At 30.8% G+C, this 12009-nt stretch overlaps 2 protein-coding genes across 5 annotated transcripts; one reads left to right on the top strand and one right to left on the bottom strand.

The window, feature by feature from the left end:
* Positions 1-231: 231 nt before the first annotated feature.
* On the bottom strand, positions 232-8410 carry LOC106666438 (lon protease homolog, mitochondrial-like). 2 transcript variants are annotated; one of them, XM_024225727.1, is made up of 15 exons: positions 8274-8410; positions 5359-5667; positions 4640-4728; positions 4419-4582; positions 4147-4334; positions 3880-4071; positions 3505-3720; positions 3361-3449; positions 3133-3272; positions 2940-3061; positions 2717-2877; positions 2551-2656; positions 2316-2483; positions 2150-2239; positions 232-777 (listed from the first exon to the last, which is right to left on the bottom strand). In XM_024225727.1, exons 1-15 carry the CDS (start codon positions 8313-8315, stop codon positions 247-249), a joined length of 2607 nt encoding a protein of 868 aa, XP_024081495.1. In that variant the 5' UTR covers positions 8316-8410; the 3' UTR covers positions 232-246. The 2 variants fall into 2 exon arrangements, with proteins under 2 accessions (XP_024081495.1, XP_024081496.1); XM_024225728.1 differs by having other exon boundaries at positions 4147-4322.
* On the top strand, positions 8410-11601 carry LOC106666530 (katanin p60 ATPase-containing subunit A-like 2). 3 transcript variants are annotated; one of them, XM_014393803.2, is made up of 9 exons: positions 8745-8909; positions 9620-9690; positions 9892-10282; positions 10344-10512; positions 10577-10689; positions 10746-10942; positions 11011-11170; positions 11239-11332; positions 11385-11601. In XM_014393803.2, exons 1-9 carry the CDS (start codon positions 8853-8855, stop codon positions 11534-11536), a joined length of 1404 nt encoding a protein of 467 aa, XP_014249289.1. In that variant the 5' UTR covers positions 8745-8852; the 3' UTR covers positions 11537-11601. The 3 variants fall into 3 exon arrangements, with proteins under 3 accessions (XP_014249290.1, XP_014249289.1, XP_024081497.1); XM_014393804.1 differs by lacking the exons at positions 8745-8909; positions 9620-9690 and adding an exon at positions 8410-8452 and having other exon boundaries at positions 11385-11600; XM_024225729.1 differs by lacking the exon at positions 9620-9690 and having other exon boundaries at positions 8836-8909; positions 11385-11600.
* The last annotated feature ends 408 nt before the right edge of the window (positions 11602-12009 follow it).

The following is a 12009-nucleotide window of genomic DNA, read 5'->3' as shown; positions in this document are numbered from 1 at the left end:
GGAAGGTTCGCTAGAATTTCTAGAAATTTTTGTTTGTATAGGTAAGTCTTTATTGACTTTTGTTTAAAGGCCAGACATGTGTTTTGCAAAAAATTTATAGGTAAAAAATACCTAATAAAAATATACATAAAAAAAAAAACTTTTCAATAGAAGCCAACATAACAACAACACAACACAGCAATTTCTAGTCTTTTAAAATAGGATACACCTTTTTTTAAATTTTTATTTATATACATACATTGAGAATTATGAAAAATTTATAAAAATTATTTTAACAAACAGGACTGGATAATCCAGAAGTCCGAAATCAGGGTCCGGATAAACGGGTTTCAGCTGCAGCACAATATATACATGATATGATAATTGATGTTTAAAAGAACTTACCTCAGGTATGTGCAAGTGGATATGATTTGTCAGTAGGAACCTGTTTGTTGGGTCTACTTGAAGCAAGTAATTTTTGGCGACAGTAAGAGCGATTCTTGCCGATTCTTTCATAACATCTCCTAAATGGCCAGTCAGTTCAAGCGACCCATCAGATTTATGTTCAGGTTTGTCCTTGTCGAATGTTGGCAATTTACTTAGCGCCGTTTCTATGTAAAAAGTGGAGCCACCCATGGCCGTCCATGCAAGTCCCATAACAACACCAACTGGCATTATTTCGTACATTCTAGCATGAGAAAACATCGGCTTTCCAACGAACTCCTCCAAATTGTCTTTTGTTACTACTATCTTCTCTGATTCTTTTTTTACCACTTTAAAAGCAACTTTTCTAGCAACCTAAAATACATTTAAAAAACATTATATCTCTATTATAACAACGTAACTTTAATTTTTGAGAAAACAATCTTCTTGGAAAGTACAATTGATTTAAATAGTCAATATTAAATAATAACATTATTTACTCCTTGATGAGATAAGCTTAATATTATTTATTATATTTTAATATTTATTATTAATATTTAATTACAATTAATTAAGGTTTTTAGTTGAGATGAAAAAAAGTCAATGGCACGAGCAGGATTCGAACCCACGATCTTCGGCTAGATATGCCGCTCCTCTACCACTTGAGCTATCGTGACCTCGATCCACTCGGACATTTTTTTTCATATATTTTGTGTAATCGGTTTGGATTCTCGACGACAATTGAAATGGCCACGGAGAGCTTTAGTGAAGTATACTTCATATTAATTCATTAAATTCACTAATTTCGTGGTCCGCTTGACCAATTAAATCATTACAATTAATTAAGGTTTTTAGTTGAGATGAAAAATTATGATTACACGATATTTGAAAAATGGCAAAAAGGAGGGAAAACTCATAAGATGGGGTTGAGATAGGAAGTTGATGTCTGAGTGGATCGAGGTCACGATAGCTCAAGTGGTATTGAAGATCTGGCGTATCTAGCCGAAGATCGTGGGTTCGAATCCCACTCGTGCCATTGACTTTTTTTCATCTCAACTAAAAACCTTAATTAATTGTAATGATTTAATTGGTCAAGCGGATCATGAAATTAGTGAAATTAATATTTAATATTTATTATAAGATTAACATTTATTATAATTGTACATAAAAAAATCAGGGATAAGATGAATTTGGAAGAAAAAAAAGACACAAACTAAAACTCATAAATTCATTCTAATTGAAGCCTTAATTTTTAATATTGTAAGTAAATATTTATAATTATTAACCATTTGAATCACTAGAAATAATTTCATAGTCCTGATGAAGTGATCGTTGAAAGCTTGACGAAGGAATTAAGTATTTTTCTTTCTCTCAACTTTGCCTTATCCTTGATTTTTTATGTACAATTAACATTTATTAACTCCTGAAAGCAACTAATTGCTAATGCAATAGAAAATTAATTTATTAACATTTTTCTTTGCAATATGTTTACAATTTAAATTAATTTATATATAGACAGTTTAAGAGATAAATTTTCAGGCTTGTTATTTAAAATGTTCAGTTAGAAAAAATTAAGCAAAGAAATTGTGTTTTAAATGAGATAATTTTATCTCCTTTTTTAAAACACTCATTGTGTAAAATTGTACATAATTATGTACTGTACTGAATAGACAGACGCACTGGTGTTACCAGCGACTTATGTTAACCTTTGACCATGCAAGTTAAAACTACTATGATTCTAACTTACCTTTTCTATGTGTTTTTGCAAATTTCTGACACCACTTTCCCTACAGTAAAACTTAATGATTTGGTTTAAAGCATCATCTTCTAAATTAATCTACAATATATAAAAAAAATTAGAGAATTGATAAAGTATTGAATTCGAATTTCAAAAGAACATTACTGATTTAAACCTGTTCTTTAGAAAGTCCTGATTCCCTCATTGCTTGTGGCAAAAGGTACTGTTTAGCGATTGCCAATTTTTCTTCCGCTATGTACCCAGACACATCAATCATTTCCATTCTATCACGTAGCGGTTCTGGAATTGTATCAGTCACATTTGCTGTACATATAAAAAGTACCTAAAATATTTTGTACAAATTAAAATTAGAAAACATAATCTTTAATCAAAAATTCCTGCATGAGTACCTTTGACAAATCGACCGGTACGTCTAAATAATGATCAAGGAAGTTTGCATTTTGTTCAGGATCCAACATTTCTAACAAAGCTGATGCCGGATCACCTTGAAATCCCCTAATAAAATACACATTTATTTATCTGAAAGTTAATTTTTTAAATAAAATGAAAACTTACTTTCCTATCTTATCAACTTCATCAATAAGAATTAGAGGATTTTCAGTTTTTGTTTTCTTCAAGCATTGAATTACTTTACCAGGCATTGCTCCAACGTAGGTCCTTCTATGTCCCTTGATTTCCGCGACATCAGTCATGCCACCTACACTGAATCTGAAATACTATAAAACATTGTTTAATATATATTTTTAAATTAATAAAGGAAAACTGAAGAAATTATTACCTCTCTGTTAAGAGCTCTTGCTATCGACTTTGCTATGCTAGTCTTGCCAACACCAGGTGGGCCATAGAAACATAATATTTTGCCTTGTGTACTGCCTTTTAACTGGCTTACAGCAATGAATTCTTAAAAGTAATTTGCAATTTTAACATTAAAAAAATTAAAAATATGTTATAATTAAGGAATAATGTAGTACCCAGAACTCTTTTTTTCACATCATCCATTCCATAATGATCCTCATCCAATATTTTAACAGCCTGACACAAATCTAAATTTTCAGAACTCGTCAAACCCCAGGGAAGCGAGGTCAACCAATCTAAATAATTCCGTGTCACACTAAAAAAAGAAGCACACTCATAATTATCAAAATAGCCAAACATGCTGAACACTTGGACAAACAAATTTTCATAAGTGTTAAACATACTTAAATTCTGAAGAATGACTTTCTAAAAATCCCAATTTATTAAGTTCTTCATTCAACACTTCCATGACATTTTTTGGTACATTTTTATCCTAAAAAAAGTTATTTTACATTTCAAATAATAACATTACAGATTTCTTTTTCCACCTTGATTCTTTCCCTGAACTTTTCTTCAATTGCATCTTTGTCATCTTTCTCCAGGCCGAGTTCTTTTTTAATTACTTTCAGCTGTTCGTGAAGTATATACTTCCTGTGTTGCTGTTTTACTTTTTCTTCGACTTCTCTGCCAATTTTCTGTTGAAGGCGGCTTAACTCTAATTCTTTTTTTAGAAGGGCTAAAGAAAGCATCAGTCTTTTGGGCACCTGGCAAAAAATCATGTAAAATTAATTTATTAACTCGTAACTTAAAATTCAATCACCAATACTGCAACACTTAGCAACCAATTTGACCAGACTTTAGCAATTTGTTAAATATTAACGTTACAATTCATCAAAATAATAATAAAATAAAAGTAATCATACATCTACTTCCTCCAAAACAGCTTGAAGTTCAGCAGGTTCAGCTCCAGTAAGAGCAGCACCTAGGTCTGATAAATAAACAGGATTATCGACTACTCTCTGCCCTTGGTGTAACATCTGCTGCAAAGTGTCTCTATACAATGGATTTAGGCTAATTATATCCTTAATTGTTTTGATGACTTCTTGAGTCAATGCCTAATAGAAAAAAACAATAAAAAATAAATATTTAATCAAAGATATTTTTCATACAATGAACTTTAATATTTATACTTTAATTTCCTCGGTTGTTTTAAATTTTTCATGCTGTACATTTTCAACTTCAACCATGAGTATTGTCTGCGATTTAGTGCTCGTTCTAGATTCTTGATCAGGCTCTTCCTGTTTGGCTTTGTCTGTATTAAGGCCAAGCTCCTTGAGTTTTCTTGCAGTCCTTTTTCTTCTAGATTCTGTAACATTTTCTTAAGAAATATTAATACATAAATTTCAATATATACATATAAACAAAAAAAAGTGATATTATTGTTGTTAAGTGCTATTCTTACCGGTTTGTTCAATTTCTTCGAAAATTGGTGCTAATAAACGAATCCTTCTATGCGACATGACAACCAAGCGCAGGCGATCGCCCAAATCCTGCATTTCGTGTATTTGTGCAAACGTTCCAACTTTATACACCTCATCGATATTAGTAATGGCCTGTTTTTCATTCCTTAAAAGGAAACAAATTAATATGATGATTTGAATTGAACATTCTTCCTCAACTTACTCTTCATTCTTTTTTAAGAAAATACCAGCATACGGTTGATTCAGCCGTACTTTTCTTCTTATCAGTTCTATTAAATCTGGATGTGTTATCTAAAATTAAATTCATAATTAGGAGTTTTCACCTCAAAGACGTCGACTCCTTATACAAAAATGTCTTTCTATACCGACTTTCTTCCCCACCCCTTCAAAATCCAACATATATAAACATAAAACAGCAATATCTCACTGGCACTCTCAATACGACACACAAGAATGGCACTTACGCAGAAAACAAACACTTTGAGTGAGTAGAAATAATTTGATTGAATACAAAAAATATATGTTTTTGCATTGTATAAATTCACTTTTTCCACATTCTACATGTATTTGTTAAATTTAAACAATGTTTGTAAATCCCAGGCCCTGAAGATGATCTCAATAAAGATCGAAACGTTGGCACGATAAAGAAAATGTTTTTCTGAAACCTACATCACACCAGACCGCATCTCACGATATCTGAATAATTATTGAATAATGGTCACTAATCACCACACATTAAATTCAAACTTGGTGAAAAACCTCTTTCAATAAAAAAAAAAATCCTTATCATTTGCTAATAAACAATTAAAATAAAACATAATTGATTTTGAAATTTATATGTTATGACTATTTATTTACCTCCAAAATTTCATAATTAATACGAATGAATAAAATAGAAAATATGAGAGAAGTATAATTTACCTCAATAAGTTTGATGAACCTGGGAAATACTGGGTTCCTGTTGATGGCAATGAGAGGCACTTGCGGCCAGACCTCTGGTACGACGACTGAAGCCGGTAAAGTTGTCTGAGTGTGATCTTTTCCATCCTCATTATCGTATGAAGAAAGTGGCGGATGAGGTGGCGGTTTACCATCTCCATCTTCGCTACCACCATCCTTTTTTTTACAATAATTTCTTGATTGAAAATAAACTGCTGAAGGGCTACATTGCCGTTTAACGTACAGCAATTCATTTTTTTGCAAAAATGGTAAAATATTCCTTGGACGAACCTAAACAGTAAATTACAATTTATGAATATTCTTTTTAAAAAATGAGGAAATAATGTTAATAATAAACCCCAAACTAGAAATTTGAATGTATATTTATATTATAAAACAAAGGGGCTATAATGGACCTTTTCTGAAAATGTTGTGGAAAATTTTTTTAAAAAGCTAAGGATAGTAATTTAGTTCGACACAAGTCATCAGTGAATTATGTTTAGATTGCCACATATTTTAACTTTGTAAAGTAATTATAATTAATTATGGTTTTTAGTTGAGATAAAAAAGTCAATGGCACGAGCGGGATTCGAACCCACGATCTTCGTTCTTTTTATCTCAACTAAAAACCTTAATTAATTGTAACATATTAATTAGTCAAGCGGACTAAAAAATTAGTGAATTTAATGATTTAAAATGAATTATACTTCACTAAAGCTCTCCGTGGCCATTTCATTTGTCGCCGAGAATCAAATAGATTACACAACATTTGAAAAGTGGCAAAAAGGGGTGAAAATTCAAAAGGTGGGGTTGAGATGGGAAGTTGGTGTCCGAGTGGATCGAGGTCACGATAGCTCAAGTAGTAGAGCAGCGGCGTATCAAGCCGAAGATCGTGTGTTCGAATCCCGCTCGTGCCATTGACTTTTTTATCTCAACTAAAAACCTTAATTAATTATAATATATTAATTTGTCAAGTGGACCACGAAATTAATGAATTTGTAAAGTAACTTTTCAATTAAGGTTTTGGTTGAGATAAAAAAGTGAGTGTCACAAGCGGGATTCGAACCCACGACCTTCAACTAAATAGTGTGTGTGGGGTTGAGATAGGAAGTGTCCGAGTGGATCGAAGTCACGTTATCTCAAGTGGTAGAGCAGCGGTGTATTTAGCCGAAGGTCGTGGGTTCAAATCCTGCTTGTGACACTCACTCTTTTATCTCAACCAAAACCTTAATTAATTGAAAAGAATTTATTTCGTCAAGTGGACCACGAAATCTAATAAATATTTGTAAAGTAACTTTGAACTCAAAACATTGACAAAACATATTTTAAAAAATAAAATAAAATGAACAAACTATTTTGATAAATAATATTGGAAAAACTCTACTGCATTTATAGATTTAAAAATAATTTATTTTACTGAGTCAGTCTTTTCTTAACAATTTTTTTCATCCGTATAATGGTATTGGTTTATTGAAGACATTCCATAATGAAAAAGTACATTAAAAAAAAATCAAATTACTGAAGTATTTTAATAACCCAACACCCTTGTCCATGGAAATCTATTTTACCTTGTTTCAAAAATGAAATATTAAGTGAGTCAGAAAAATTTAAAAGTTATTCTAGGTGTACAAGTGCAAACAAAACATCTAATTAACTTAATATCACATAATAATGTTTTATAATTAATTATTGTTCAATTTCTCAATCAAAGAGAGCCTAACGCAGAACTAGGCTAATCTCACAACGCCTTCTGATGACTGTTTTAGAGCTCACCCTTACATTACGGACCGTTGGAGTATGACGGCCTGTCAAGGAACAGTTCAGTAGTGCAGTAAGAGCAATAAAACCATCATCCCTAGCTGTCGCAGTCAACCTCTACCTTCTCTTCGAGACCTCCAGTGGCCCTAAACCACATCATGGATGGTAGAACGCGGCACAACCGTCTTAGACCATGTAACAGATAGTCCATCATTGGCCAAAACTGCCTGGGTCAGATCTTCGACTTAAAACCATATTTTTAAGGAAAAAAAATGTAATTCACTCGACGTTGGCTCTGAACAGGATGAAATTGAATTGATTTTCTCTATAATATAATAAATAATTGAAAGAGTATAAAAGGATCTATAAAGGTAAACCACAAGTTATTAATGTTTTAATTTGACTATTATTCTTGATGTCTAGTTATTAAATAAATAAATACAAGTCTTTTTGAGCAGAAAAATGCAGGGATATTTGTTTTTTATTAAACAACATTCTTGTTTGTCAAAATAACACTATTAAACATATAATGTATGTATGTAATATGATGCTTAAACCTAAAAGTATTAATATGTTGTGCGGTATGCCTTTTAGTGATGATTATTTGGTTTTAAATGTCCTATGAATATGTTCAGAATCAAAAATGTCTAAATAAAAGAAATAAGTATCTCGTTGAGCTTCCATTGATGCATAATGATTAAATCACATATTTAACCACATAAATGAAGACATTTTAATCACCATTAAATTGCAAAAGGAACCACAACAATTTCAAGGTAAAATAGGCACACGGCAAATAAAAATGAACTCGATTTTACTTTTTTCTTCATTTTTGGGTGGGAATGGCATTTTATTTTTGAAATGTGATTTAATGATAAAAAGTCACTTCTCAGTCAGTTGCTTATGCATACATTGACATTATACTTTAGACATTATAGACACATAGGCATACAGACATTATACTTGACATTACCAAACAAGTTTTGCATTTTTTTAAATTTAGCAACCTTAAAACAAGAAAAATCTGTTTTTACACTTATCAAACACAATATACAAATTTGTATTTACACAAAATAAACTTACGATTCAAAAGTAAATTCAATTGTATATGAGAATGTATTATATACAAATAGACGTACCTGTCGGAAATTTGCCACTTTCAACAACGAATACCTAATCATATTATTTTAAAAAATATTTTTTTACAGGTGTCCTTAATAATAAAAAAAAAGTTTCAAACTAATGAGGTATATAACACGTTATCATACCAAACCTGCGAAGTAGCAACCTTTACAGAGGTTTAATGGAGTTTTAGCAAGTATGTTTAAAAGTCTCTATTAAAACTAGAACAATTAAACATTGAAACTAACATTTAATCGTTAAAAAACCATCATATTTAAACTTTCAGTTTTTCATTACATTTATTGTATATTTAAAAAGTTTTTTATTCTAAAAATATCATTCAATAATGATAATTAACAGATTTTTATTTTGGAAGGGCCTCCTTGGAAGAATCAATTAATTTTGTTAAGACAACCCATTCTGAATAATTTCTTTTTAAAATAAAGAAAAAACGCAAAATATTAAACAATGCATTAATTTCAAAACAATTGTTTATCTAATTCCATGACAACAGGCTGACTTATGCTCATTGATAGTTAACAATTCCTTTAAAAGTGTTAATATTTAATTCATTTAAAACCAAAGCTGAGAAAATAATGACTGCAGAAATTAATTTTTCTCTCATTGAGAAGTCGTGTAAAGTTAAGGAAACGGTATGTAGAAACATTCTTAGTTCATCTGCACCTGTCATTAAAAGTTATATCTGTATGTAAAATTCAGTTCAAACTGATATCACATTTATATGGCAGAACAATAATTTATTTTTCTTCAAAACTCTTGTTTTAATTAATGTTTGAAATTTGTCTATTACTTATTTTCAAAGAATTTTGGCATTCGCCAAAGAGTCTTAGTCAGATCTGTTAGGATCATACTCCTAGTATGAATACATTTTCACACCTAACCCTGAATTAAAAATAAATAAAACCAAGAAAAAGGAATTGTATTGTTCTGCTCAATTTGTAAAATATTACAAGTAATTCTTTCATATTCTATACTAAATTGGCTTTCATTTTTTTGCCATCTGGGGTACATAGTGTTTTTTAAGTATACTTTTTGGGGTGACAGTGGTTGCAATGGTTAAAGGCACTGACTAATCACTGAAAGGTAAAGGTCCTGGGTTCAAATCCAGCGGCTCTGAGTTCAAATTTGACGTAGTTACATATAGGTTTTTTTTCCAAAAATACCGGCACTCAGTCCATTTAACTTGTTTACCAACTGAATTTTGCACTGCTCTTGAACATGGAAATGAAATTATATGTAAATAATAAATATTGTAAATATCAGTATATTATGTATATGTACATATTGTCTATAAATATTGTAAATATGCTTGCTTATGGGTTCCATATTTTCATCTTTACAGGAGGAAAAAAAGGCAAAAAACAGGAAAATAAATTTAATGGTATTGATAAAGCAATACTTGCTTGATGAAGGGTAAGTTTTGAAATGGTTGAGTGTGTGATGCATGCATGAATGAGGTGTCTAAACTTGAAATACTTCTTAATGATATTGAACACAATTACGTTGGAGTTTGTTTCTTGGTGTTGGTCTATGAGTCAGTGAGCTCATGGTTCACAATTATTTTAGTGAGATCAATTCTTAAAAATCAAAATGTTTAATAATTACTGTTGCCAGATATGTTGAGACTGCTATGCAATTTGATTCAGAAGCGAGAGTCCCGAATATGTACGCTCTTTGTGACAATATTGACCTGTATACAGTTGTAAAAGACTATGAATGCTACTACTATCTGAGGTTCCAAAAATATCCAAAAATTAGCAAGAAACTGGAATCCCCCGTGAATGCTCCAATTGTTAAGAGGAATCAAGATAAAAAATTGTTTAAGAGCAAAGAAATAAAAAATCCATCAGCAGGGGATGCAAATGAAAATTTGAAAGTCAACTCTTCCTCATTGTTTATTACCCAAGTTGGTCAAAATGACGGTCATGAACGTCTCTGGAAAGGTTTGGGCCATTTTGAAGGTTATTCTGAAGAATGGAGAAGTTTTGCTGACATAATATCAAAAGTAATAAAAACATAATGTACGTATATTAATGTTTATTTACTAATAAAAAACATACAACTAGGAGGTAATAGACAGAAATTTGAATGTTAAATGGGATGATGTAATTGGTTTGGATACTGCAAAACAACTGCTGAAAGAAGCTGTTGTTTACCCATCTAAATATCCTGAAATGTTTGAAGGCATTCTAACGCCATGGAAAGGGCTTTTGCTCTTCGGTCCTCCCGGAACTGGTTACTATGCAATGCACAAAAAATACATTTTTAATAGCAATAGCATAAATTAATTAATTTGTAGGAAAAACTCTTCTCGCAAAAGCCGTTGCTACAGAATGCAATACAACTTTTTTCAACATATCCGCTTCATCCTTGATCAGTAAATGGAGAGGAGAGTCTGAAAAACTTGTTAGAGTAAGTACGTCGTTAACTTGTTTAATTAAAATTAATATTGTAGATATTACATTTAGGTGATGTTTGAATTGGCAAGACTTCAGGCACCTTCCACTATTTTCATCGATGAAGTTGATTCGCTAGCTTCAAAAAGAGAAAGTCCAACTGAACACGAAGCTTCGAGAAGACTGAAATCTGAATTTCTTGTACAGTTGGATGGATTAATTCAATGTGATAAAAAAATATTTCTCCTGACCACTTCAAACCTCCCATGGTAATTTAATTTATTTTAACATTTAATAAATTATTTTTTATGTAAATTTAAAAAAAAAATCAATTTAGGGATCTAGATACAGCAATTCTTCGACGTCTTGAAAAACACATATTTGTAGACTTGCCAAATACAGAAGCTAGGAAGAAATTACTCAAGAGATATTTACCGCCAATAATTAACACTAAATTTAAACTTCAAGTTAACATAGACTATCCTGCACTCGCTTCCGTAATTTTCAAATTAGCATATAAAATATAAAACTAAATTAGTTTTAAATTAAACATGTTTTTTTACAGAGATGTGAAGGGTATTCAGGATCAGATATCAAACTGGTCTGTAAAGAAACGGCTATGGAAGCTATGCGTCCACTATTCCCTGTTTTAGGAGACGGTAAGAAATATTCAAATTTGACAATAATAACTTATTAATTTTTTTTTTTAAGGTGTCGAATTGAGCAAAAGAGTGAAGAATTTGAAACCAATCGAAACATCAGATGTATTGTGTTCCTTCGAAAGGACAAAGCCAACAGTGTCTAATTTGGATAAATTTAAGGACTGGCAAAATAAACATGGTTCAACACATCACAGCATATAAAATGTTTAAATGGCATTTTGCATTAAATATTTTCCAAAATTTGTTAACAAAAAAAAAATCTATATTTAATGAAAGTTTGATTAATAAATTATATATAAAATTAGTGTCCTACCTATTTTTATCTGTGTGATAAAACTTAGTAAATTATATTTTAATTTTTAACCAGAACATAATGATTTCTTGTTCTGTAACAAGTTAAATAGACTTGGCTTTTCTTGCTTGCCCTTAGTAACAGCAAGTTGTGCAGAATTGGGCATGTGCCATGGGAAAATGAAATTTATCAAGTCTTTCTTCTGGGTTGAACTGCATATGGAGAAAGACCATTGAGGCTAAATTTAATAGGACAGTGAGACAGTTGTTTTATGTGTACATTATTCCTTTTATATTTTAATTTTTTTTTTAGTGATTTCAAAACCTAAAGGTAGTCAATTTTTTAAGTTCCAAACAAGTTTTTTTATTTGATTATTTTTATT

The sequence above is a fragment of the Cimex lectularius genome, unplaced genomic scaffold (assembly GCF_000648675.2).
Source record: "Cimex lectularius strain Harlan isolate CLEC.00 unplaced genomic scaffold, Clec_2.1 scaffold90, whole genome shotgun sequence".
Lineage (NCBI taxonomy): Eukaryota > Metazoa > Arthropoda > Insecta > Hemiptera > Cimicidae > Cimex > Cimex lectularius.
Note: the sequence above shows the minus strand (reverse complement) of the source record. Positions and strands in the feature narration are given on the sequence as shown.

Bases quoted from the DNA above. Each gene is read 5' to 3' on its own strand.
- LOC106666438 (XM_024225727.1), bottom strand. From the start codon at position 8,315: ATGATTAGGTATTCGTTGTTGAAAGTGGCAAATTTCCGACAG. The intron at 4,072-4,146 runs GTATAAATATTA...TTTTTCTATTAG, and splicing joins AAACAACCGAGGAAATTAAA to GCATTGACTCAAGAAGTCAT. The intron at 2,240-2,315 runs GTTTAAATCAGT...TATATATTGTAG, and splicing joins CAGGACTTTCTAAAGAACAG to ATTAATTTAGAAGATGATGC.
- LOC106666530 (XM_014393803.2), top strand. From the start codon at position 8,853: ATGACTGCAGAAATTAATTTTTCTCTCATTGAGAAGTCGTGTAAAGTT. The intron at 9,691-9,891 runs GTAAGTTTTGAA...TACTGTTGCCAG, and splicing joins CAATACTTGCTTGATGAAGG to ATATGTTGAGACTGCTATGC. The intron at 10,690-10,745 runs GTAAGTACGTCG...TATTACATTTAG, and splicing joins AGTCTGAAAAACTTGTTAGA to GTGATGTTTGAATTGGCAAG.